This window comes from Hibiscus syriacus, unplaced genomic scaffold (assembly GCF_006381635.1).
Source record: "Hibiscus syriacus cultivar Baekdansim isolate YM2019G1 unplaced genomic scaffold, ASM638163v2 tig00112343_pilon, whole genome shotgun sequence".
Classification (NCBI taxonomy): Eukaryota; Viridiplantae; Streptophyta; class Magnoliopsida; order Malvales; family Malvaceae; genus Hibiscus; species Hibiscus syriacus.
The window spans coordinates 1,038,677-1,049,180 of NW_024063306.1; the positions used below are offsets into that span (position 1 = coordinate 1,038,677).

Sequence of the window (10,504 nt, forward strand, 5' to 3'; positions counted from 1 at the left end):
GGAGTTTATTGATGTTTTGAGGTTTGCATTTTTGCTCGGACCAATAATTGCTCCAACTTCGAAATGGATTTTTTTTTAATTTAGGAATGTTTTTTAACGAGACTTATTTCGTCGTCTTCGTTTTATGAGTTTATCTCTAATCATACAAAGCACTCTTTTAAAAAAAATTACAGCCACAACGTAGTATAATGGTCGCATCGTAACATTTTTCAAGGTCACCATGACAGTGCAACCGCAATATAAAATCATAGTTATTTTTAAGAAATAAATCATGTCGTAACATCTACAACACCTGAAACTGTGACACCATGATAGCAACCGCAATTACAACCACGAATGTAATTTAGTACTATGGTAGGACCTAGTACGATCGATCTTGAAAAACGTAAAGCTTAGACGATATTGATTAGTTGATTTAGAAGTGTCCCATTGACCCGAATGATTTATTTAATACTTACATGTCATTTTATTGTATGATGTTATATGTAAGTATGTTCGTATTCCGAATAAGTTTAGTGGTGATATGTCTGATTTTTTTATTATTATTATTGTATCACTTTTAATTCATGTATTGATGTAATTTGTCGGAGATATCCCCATTTTGATTTTGTTTCTGATTGAGATCTTCTTCGGAGGACAGTATTCCCATCTTGATTTCTGTATTTTGATTTGGGTACCTCTTCGAAAAGTAACGTCCGCATCCTATTTTTTCTGCGACGAAAGGTAAAGTTATGTGAATTTTATTACTACAAGTTATACAAATTTTATGAGAACCTGAACTTTACTTTTGGGTTGTACAAATTTATTACTACTACAAGTTATAAACTGAATTTTGTTTTGGAACTTTGGTGTTTGACAGTAAATTTAAAAGTACAAATGACTTCCAATAATTTAAAATGTGTGATCTCCGAGATTTGACCGTAACGTCTAGGATGAGTTTAGGTGATTATAAAAATAAATTCAAAACAAATGTGTAATTGAAGAAATTACATGTTAGATCGAAATTAGTTTAAATTTAATTTTAGTGTATAAAAAATTAGGTCAAATCAAGTATCAGATCGTGACCATATTGGATTGGTCAATTTTTGGGTCGAATCAATATTGAATCGACTAATTTTTCAGGTAGAGTCAATTCGGATCGAGTCATTTTAGGCTTGGATTACATTTGATTTAGGTTCGATTTTGGTCGAATCTTATCTGATTCATATTTAGTTCAAGTCTATGAAGGTCAGATCAAGTCAAATATCAGATTAGGTCACTATCGGTTCATGTTAATTTTGAGCTAATTCGGTATCAGATTATTCATTTTTTCAGGTTAAGTCAACATTTGAATTTTTGATCAATTTGGATTGAGCTAGATATGAGTCCAACCAAGTACATATAAAGTATTGATATGTTATCATTAAAAAGACATATATTTATTAATCTTATCATTTTGGTCTAATTTTAACTCTCAATCGTTTAATATTTGAAATTCAACTATCATTAGAATGGCAATTGGACTCGAACATAACTTTTTAGGGCATTTAAAGTTAATAACATGAATTTTGTATTGTAACACATCAATATCACCACTAATTTTTTAATGACGGATGACCAAAATAAGATCAAAATGTGGTATTAGGTATGATTATTAAAACTTTAAGAATTTAATTACGATAATATAAAACTTAAACCATGATTAAGTGACCTATAATGCAATTAACCCCTAATTTTATTTGCACTAGTGTTTTGCTTCTTCACGTCAAATAAGAACACGGAATTGTATTGGCTGTCAACTTCTATATATTTTCTTTTTCTCCAAGCACAAATCTTCTTCATAGTCCTTCTCTACTGCTGCTACTGTATTTATCTTCTCCTATCTATATTTTCGCGGCAAAAGAAGTAAAGTAAAATTCTAGGGTTTTGAATTTCATTGATCAATTCAAAGTTTCAAGAAATTATTTTTGCAAGTAGTTGTTTATGATCGTCGCTTGATTTTGCTTGGTAAAAGTTTATTTTGTTGAACAAGAAGAATTGTAATAACTAAATAGAATTGGAATCGTTTTGATTAATCGATTGGTCGATGGAAGACTACTTGAGCGACGGTGAGGATTATTACTGTTCGTCCGATCAGTACTCCCTCGACGGTCTCGACAATGTAGACTCCGATTGCCAGGGGTCTGCTTCCAAGAGTCCCACTTCCAAGGTCAAATTTGTCTCTCTCTCTCTCTTTTCGAGATTATTAAAAAGTTCAAGTTTTGTTCAATCTGTCGTTTCAATTTCCTGAATTGATTATTATTTTTTGGTTCCGTTTTCAGTGTAAATGTGCTCTCTTTTTGCTTTACCTTCTAACAGAACAGGGTTTTGATGTTGAATTAGTCGCGGATCACTGTCGATTGTGGGTTTTTATAATTTATTTTTTATTGTTCGCTTTCTGGGTTTTGATGGGTAAGAGTAATGCTGACAATGGTTCTGGGTTTTTGGGTTGTGATGGGTAAGAGTAATGCTGACAATGGTCGAAATTATGGGTTCTTTTCCCTGTTCTATTTGTTGTTTATAACTTCTCGCTTGTGTTTTCTACTTTTCATTACTAAACGGCAATGTGTGCATTGAAACGTTTACCCTGAATAATCCAGGCTTTAATCTTAATGGAAAAACGATCAGGATTCATGGAGTCTATGATGTCTTATATTTTTTGTTTCTTTTTGTGCCTCTGTTCACTTAATTGTGAGATTTTGACCCCTTTTTTGGCATTATGCAGGTTATTACAAAAGAATCACTTTTAGCTGCGCAGGTAAAAATTTATTTTCTTTCATTCTTCTTGTGTTTCCTATGCATGTGTTGTTTATGTGTTTCAATGAACGAATTGATTGTTTTGGTTTCTGGCTAGGGAGAGGATTTACGGAGAGTGATGGACATGCTATCTATAAGGGAGCACCATGCGCGGTCTTTACTAATCCATTACCGGTGGGATGTCGAGAAGTTACTTGCCGTGCTCGTGGAGAAAGGAAAAACCGACTTGTTTGCCTCGGCAGGTGTTTCCGTTGTCGAGGTTGCAGGAACCGCGTTGTCATTGTCATCTACATCAACGTGTGACATATGTATGGAGGAGTTAGCTGCTGACGAGATGACCAAGATGGAATGTGGCCATGGCTTTTGCAACGGCTGTAATCATTCTACTTATTCTTGATTTTCTTATTGAAGCATCACCATACTGCATCGGGTTTTTTTTCTTCGTGTGTGCGTAAAGCTATTGAATTTGTATCAGCTTGTATGTCAAGTCTTTTGAGTTGATTTCCGAACTCTTTGTTTTCCAGGTTGGACGGAGCATTTTGTTGTGAAAATTAATGAAGGTCAGAGTAGGCGCATTAGGTGCATGGCACACAAATGCAATGATATTTGTGACGAGGCTGTAGTGAGAAATCTAGTTGGTAAAATGCATCCCGATCTAGCAGAGAAATTCAATCGTTTTCTTCTCGAGTCTTACATAGAAGATAATAAGATGGTTAAATGGTGCCCTAGTACTCCTCATTGTGGAAATGCAATACGCATCGAGGATGATGCATTATGTGAGGTAGAGTGTTCTTGTGGTCGGCAGTTTTGTTTCAGTTGCTTATCGGAACCACACTCACCGTGTTCGTGTATGATGTGGGAGCTTTGGTCTAATAAGTGCCTAGATGCGTCTGAAACGGTAAATTGGATCACTGTTAATACAAAACCCTGCCCAAACTGTGAGAAACCTGTGGAGAAGAATGGTGGATGTAATCATGTGAGTTGTATCTGCGGTCAAGCATTTTGGTGAGTTTTGCTTTTTCTAATTTCAATCTGCAGATTATTCTAAATGCTTTCATCGTGTAATTGTTATAACTAATTATTTCTCAAGAATCAGCTGTTGGTTTCCGGAACTTGATGTTCGTTTAAATAAAAGCTCTTGAACCTGCACAACTTGAGCATCGGTTTTTTTTCTTCGAACTAAGTACTTGTCGTATTTTCTTATTCTACATGGTTTACACAATGTCGAGCATGAATTACATGAAATTGTTTTTCTAAGTTTTGCATTATTTTGGTCACATTTTACATGATTTATTCTCTGTTGTCACAACAATGCAGTTGGCTGTGTGGGGAAGCTACTGGGAAGCGTCATAATTGGACAAGTATTTATGGTCACAGCTGTGGTAGCTACAAAGAAGACCTAGAAAAGAAGACTGAACAAGCGAAGCGTGATCTCCATCGATACACGCACTATCATGACCGTTATAAAGCTCATACAGATTCTTTTAAGCTCGAGGGTAAACTCAGGGAGACTATGTTGGAGAAGATATCGATTTCGGAAGAAAAGGAGTGGAGGCTTAGAGATTTCAGCTGGGTAAATAATGGACTCTACAGACTTTTCAGATCAAGGCGGATTCTTTCATATTCGTACCCATTTGCATTCTACATGTTTGGGGAAGAATTATTCATGGATGACATGACAAATGAGGAAAGGCAAATAAAACAGAATCTATTTGAGGATCAGCAACAGCAACTTGAGGCAAATGTTGAGAAACTCTCAATGATTTTGGAAGAGCCCTTTGATAAATACGCTGATGATAAAGTTATGGAGATAAGACTGCAAGTGATTAATCTTTCCGCCATCACCGATTTCCTTTGCAAGAAAATGTAAGTACAGCTGGTATATATGAAGTAGTAATTGATGTTGAAGATAATTTTTCAAATCCATGTGCTGAGCATGAGACTATGGCTTGCAGGTATGAATGCATTGAGAATGAACTATTGGGATCTCTCCAATGTGCGACACATAATATAGCTCCGTACATATCTGAGGGCATCGAGAAAGCATCCGAGCTTGATGTCTGTTGGAACAGTGAAGCCGGTACTACTATTGAGAAATCTGTTTCATCCGATTGTGGCACGAGTGGTATGTGTATACTTTAGTATTTGTACAGCAGAGCACTTGCACTTGCACATATACTTCGAAGGTTATTAAAGACACATTACGGTTCAGTCAAACATGACCGACCTTTCAACTTATGGAGTTCGGAAGGCAGTGGTTATCGATCACAGAAGCGACCTAAAAAGTAGAGTTAAGGTGCTCTTTGAGTTGCAGCAGCTGAAGTTCTTGATAGGATTGATCTCATAGTGTTTTTTCTTTGTCATACAGATGTAATTAGAGCATCTTATTATGTCTAATGAGAATTTATCTTTTATAGATTGAGCGCCAATAAAATGCTTCATTTTGCCTGCTCACATGTTGTGCTTCATTGTCTTTGCATTGCAACTGTGATTACACTTTTATTTTTACTTGAAATTAATATATAATTAATAATTGATTTTTTAAGAAAATAACATCAACTACCGGATGATGTCAGATCTAATGGTATGTGTACAGCCTCTTTGATAAGTACCAGCTGCAATATATGAGCTTTTTTCACACGAGATAGTGCAGTACTAGCTTTAATGGCGAGTGAGCATAGTTCTTGAAGGGAAAGTGGTGCTTCAGGTTTCGACTGTGACATGAGAAAATAGATTTGATCCAGCTGAAGTTGTTCATCTTCATGCACGTGAGGCAGGCGCGAGTTTACGTGCATGAGCTCGGAGTTGCAGAGGAAACAGTTTGGACTCCGGGAGAGAACAAAGCCGGCTTTGATCGGTTGCCTGAACTCCTCGAGCTTTCCGTCTCGGTGTATTATTTTGGCGGCGGGCGCGGACGGTTCAGGCAACTGTCTCCCATTGCAGTGTATTGAGAAGGTAAACAAATCCCCATTATTGCAGCGTGCTCTCTTCAAAGAGAGTAACAGAGATGGAGAACTTTGAATGAAGATTAGAGACGAAAGGAGAGTGGATGAAAGATTTGTGGCATTGAGATTTATAAAGAGGAAGAAAAGCGACGGCTGAGTCTATTATTTGTTAAGAGATTTGACTTTTTCAGTCCTATTTTAATTTCACATAATTTGATCCTAAAAATTAATAAGTTTTACATTAATTTATAGCCATTAGATTTAATTAAAATTTATAATTCATAAATAAATATTTTTTAAGTCCCAGCAAAACAATAACTTTTTTACCTCAATACCAAATCCTAAAACCCTAAACCCTAAAACTCTAAATCCAAACCTAAAATCTCAAACTCTAAACCCTAAACCCTAAACCCAAACCCCAAACCATAGCCATTTAATCCTGAAAATAAATCCTAAATCTTAGCCTAAAAAAGAAAAAAAAAATATTATTTTGCCATTAGTTAAAGAAATATTTAATTATGAGTTATAAATGTTAATTAAATCTAAGTCATTTATCTTTTTAAATCCAATGACTCTAAAGTAATATAAAATTTATTAGTTTTACATAATGTAAGTAGATCCTAACCCACTGTATAAAATAACATATGTTTACAAACAATTGAACAAACTTCCTGATTTTCATCAAGTACAAAGTGGACTAACTTCTCAATTTTTTGTAAAATAGAAGGATGAATTTCAGAATTAGACCCAAATCTAGACTAACTAATAATGAAAATCATGTCAAATCATAGGGACTAAATATTAAATTTTAGCACAATGAAGGTACCAAAACCAAAATTTGACCTTCCAATAAGATCGTGGAGAAAGTAATGGGGTAAAGTACACTGAAGGTCACTAAACTACATTGGTATAATCTTTTTTACTCTTTAACTTTTAAAAACTACAACATTCAGATAAAATTTGATGACCATTTCATAATAATTCAATAAATTTAATGATCATTTTGTAACATCACAATGATCATTGTATAATAAGTTGATAGTTTAATAACTATTTTTATAATTTTTGAAAATTCACTAGTTAAAAATATCATTTTAACATAATTTAGTGATCTTAAGTGTACTTTACCAAAAACAATAAGTCTCTAGTTTAGTGGGAGGTTAAGTTTGAAAGGAAAGATCATGAAATGGGGCAAGGTATTGAGGATATATATATAGAAAGAGTGTGTGGGCAGTCGCATTTAAAATTTTAAAATTATTATATATTTTAGATTTTTTATGTATTTTCTATTAAAAAATTATTTTATGGTAAAAAATACCCGACCTAACCCGAAAAATAATATAATTTTATTTATATTCAAAGATACTAGATACTTATTTTATTGAATAAAATTAATAATTTTTATAAATATATTTATTTCGATTCGGGTGGAGGAGATTTTTTTTTTCAAGTTGAGTAGGGTTGATCGAAAACTCGACCCGCTCATATCCATCCCTAGCTACAATGAATGGCTCCATCCCTTGTTGTCAGTTAGTTTAAAGGACGAGACGATGTTACGAGTATGGTTGACTTGAATATTTTACTCCTCTACTTGTTATCTGATCCGACTTAAGTATAGGAAATTGTTCGATTTAAAATCTCTTTATTTTCAAATAAAAATTAGTAGTTGATCCAAATCAAAAACATATTCAATTATTAAACTTGAATCATATCTAAACTAAATTAATAAATGATTAATTAAATATGGGTAGTTATAGTAATCATGACTCTTAGTGTTAATGTCAGTCATAGACACGTGATGGAGTTATTAAACTTGACAACGACACCAAGGGTCATTATAAATTTTTTTAATCAAAATCAAGAGAAGGATTTAGAGCCATTTTCCACCAAGTTCTCTCTCTCATTCTTCATGGAAACATAGAATCATGACACCAATCGATCAGCGTTTAATCACTAGCTGCGATTCGCCCCTAATCAAAAGAAATGAACCATCAATCATCGATAAAAAGTCTTTTAAGAATCCATAGTTTGAGGATGTTTAACTGAAGTAATCCATCATAAAATGTAACAGATGAGTTTATATTTTGACGAAGTCTCATAATTCATAATGAGTTTGTCTATACCTTAAAGCACACAGATATGTTAATACAATGAATACATCAATATATAAATTTGCCTTGTATTTCGTTCTATTTTTGTAAGGTTGTAAATAAGTCGAGTTTGAACAGATAAAGTTTCATTTGTGCTTGTTTGATTCGTATTCATTTAAATTTTTAAAATTGTATTCGTGATTAGTGTTTGTGGACATATTCGTTTAATGTTCACAAACATGTTTGTTTAATATTCGACGGCCACTGCTATCTTTTTATTCTTTTATTTGCAAGCCAATAAAAAATGGTAAAATTATGTCACTGCTCCTTAAACTACTTAGGGTTCATGGTTTAAACTATAAAATTCATCATATATTAAAATTAGAATAGAAAAAGAAAACCCAATAAACGAACTTATAAACATATCAATAAACGAGTTTATAAACGAACCGAACACATTGAATAATTCACGATCAGTTCATCGAATATTCTGCGTGAGCTAACAAGAAATGAGAAACAAAGAAGCAAAAAGTCAAATTGCTCAATTAATTTGTTAACCTTGGGTTACAAGCTACAGTGTTTTCATTCATTTTTCAACAGGGGAGGGGACCCTACGCCCTTTAAAAGACATTCTTGGGGGATAAGCATGTGATGTTTAATAAAACATTTAAGTTACACAACACATTAAGACATGTAATGAACAAATCAAATAATCCAAACATATTTTCGAAAATTATAAAATATCCTTTTTTTGCTGAGCTGGCTTTGGTTAAAAATGCTCTTTTTCTACACGTGGCACCGTCCACACCAACCAAAAGTTGCCTTCAAGGTTAGGTTTGGTTCACGAACCAATCACGAAAGGACCGGACCACTAATCAACAGAGCCCCCACGGCTGCGCCTGGGAATCTTCCATCTTTTGTCTGACCTTTTTGACTTTGACGTTTAACTGTTAAGGTAACCTTGTTTAATCTCCTTCATGTCCGACTCGTGTTCAGACACGCGCCACAACTTGACGTACTTATCGAGGCTGCCACTGTAAACAATCCATTTCCGGTCAGTCTTGGTCGATGTCCGATCGTCTTTTTCGACTGCGAGGCATTTTACGGGACCCGTGTGACCGGTTAAAACCGAGAGGCACTTGTGGACACAGCCTTGTTGCCTTCTCCACACGCATATGCTCCTATCGGCCGAGCCGCTGAACACCAAATTGCCGACGTGGCCAAGCAGAGGACAGCCATTTTATGGCCCCTTAAGATCCCACCATGCGAAAGGTGCTTTTCACGTTCCCAGAAGTTGACGAGACCGTCCGACGAACCACAGTAGACCACACCCGATCCTCCGTTCACGGACAATGCAGTCACCGCGTTCTCTTGCTTCAACAACGATTGAACCAAGAAATGCTTCGCCCCTTTTCCTTGTAACTCTCTTTTCCACACCTTCACCGTGCCGTCCGCCGATCCCGTGAACACCAAACCGTCGAATCCGGCAACCACGGAATTGATCGCATCGTCGTGGGCGTCGATGGATTCCAAACACTTCGAGTTCGCCAGCCGCCAGACTTTCAAAGTTTTATCCCATGAACCTGAATATAACAGGCCCAGTTCTTCATTCAAGCTCAAGCATGAGACCGCGTCGAAGTGTTTTATTCGTAGAACACTTCGGTTTCTCCGAACTTCAACGTAGTTCTTAGGTTTAACCGAGCTTCTAACAACGTCTTTCCACGTCGGCAGAGTACCGAATCTTTTATGAACACCGGCGTTCGTCGTTGAAATCTTCCAGACCCGGATTTTACCATCTTGATGACCGGTGAACACCAAATCACCCACTATAACAATGGCCTTAACCAGCCCGCTTCTAGCTTTAAAACCCGAGAACTCGTTCAAGTTCTTCCACACACGGATGTTCTTGCTGTCGGAGCCCGTATACAGCAAATCTCCATACGCAGCTAAAGAGTAAACATGACCTTCTTCTCTTAAAATAGACGCGATAAGCCCGTCCTGGCCAAAATCCGTCTCGAGCACCGACGCCGTGATCCATGGAGATTTAGTATAGGGAGAAGCCTCGTCCCACGGAGACATGGTGTAATTGTAAGGAGAACCCTCGCCGATCGTCATCGTGCTGTTGGAATACCTCGGACTGGCCGTAGACGCACTGCTTTTCCGATGAGGGAGCTCGTCTTCAAAATCGAAGTTATTGTTAAAAGAGAACAAACAAGGTTCGGATTGTCTGAAGAGAGTTCCCAGATTTGGTCGGCTGCTTCGTTGCTCCATTATAATCGTTCCGCCCTTATCGTTTCTCATCTACTAACAGCAAAATTGAGAATTTTCCTGCACGAAACCGAAGAGAAAATTTGAGATTAGAAAGAAAAAGGTTTGGTTTTTGGTTAGGAGGGAAAGAATGAAGGGATGGTGGGGTATATATATAAATGGGAAGGGATCTACAGACGTAGGTAACGGACGCTGTGCATTCTCGACACCTGGGGGACGATGATACGTAATCATTACGGATGGGTAACTTCAATTAGTGGAATTAGAAGATTCTATGCATCTTAAATTTTAAATTCAAAATCCAGTTTAAGCAAATATTTTTAATTTGATTCGAGAAAATATATATATATAGATAATTATTATCGTAAAACTCTTACAACTGCTAAGAAATGAATTTTATTTCATTTTTAATGATTTATTGTAAGA

General features: G+C 35.8%; 1 protein-coding gene and 1 pseudogene across 2 annotated transcripts; one reads left to right on the plus strand and one right to left on the minus strand.

The window, feature by feature from the left end:
• Positions 1 to 1,795: 1,795 nt before the first annotated feature.
• LOC120177879 (probable E3 ubiquitin-protein ligase ARI2) lies at positions 1,796 to 5,116 on the plus strand. Of its 2 annotated transcripts, none has more exons than XM_039183864.1 (7): positions 1,796 to 2,188; positions 2,744 to 2,776; positions 2,873 to 3,149; positions 3,300 to 3,780; positions 4,093 to 4,641; positions 4,731 to 4,900; positions 4,988 to 5,116. In XM_039183864.1, exons 1-7 carry the CDS (start codon positions 2,066 to 2,068, stop codon positions 5,062 to 5,064), a joined length of 1,710 nt encoding a protein of 569 aa, XP_039039795.1. In that variant the 5' UTR covers positions 1,796 to 2,065; the 3' UTR covers positions 5,065 to 5,116. The 2 variants fall into 2 exon arrangements, with proteins under 2 accessions (XP_039039795.1, XP_039039796.1); XM_039183865.1 differs by having other exon boundaries at positions 4,962 to 5,086.
• A 3,417-nt stretch (positions 5,117 to 8,533) lies between these two features.
• On the minus strand, positions 8,534 to 10,175 carry LOC120177881 (annotated as a pseudogene).
• Positions 10,176 to 10,504: the final 329 nt, after the last annotated feature.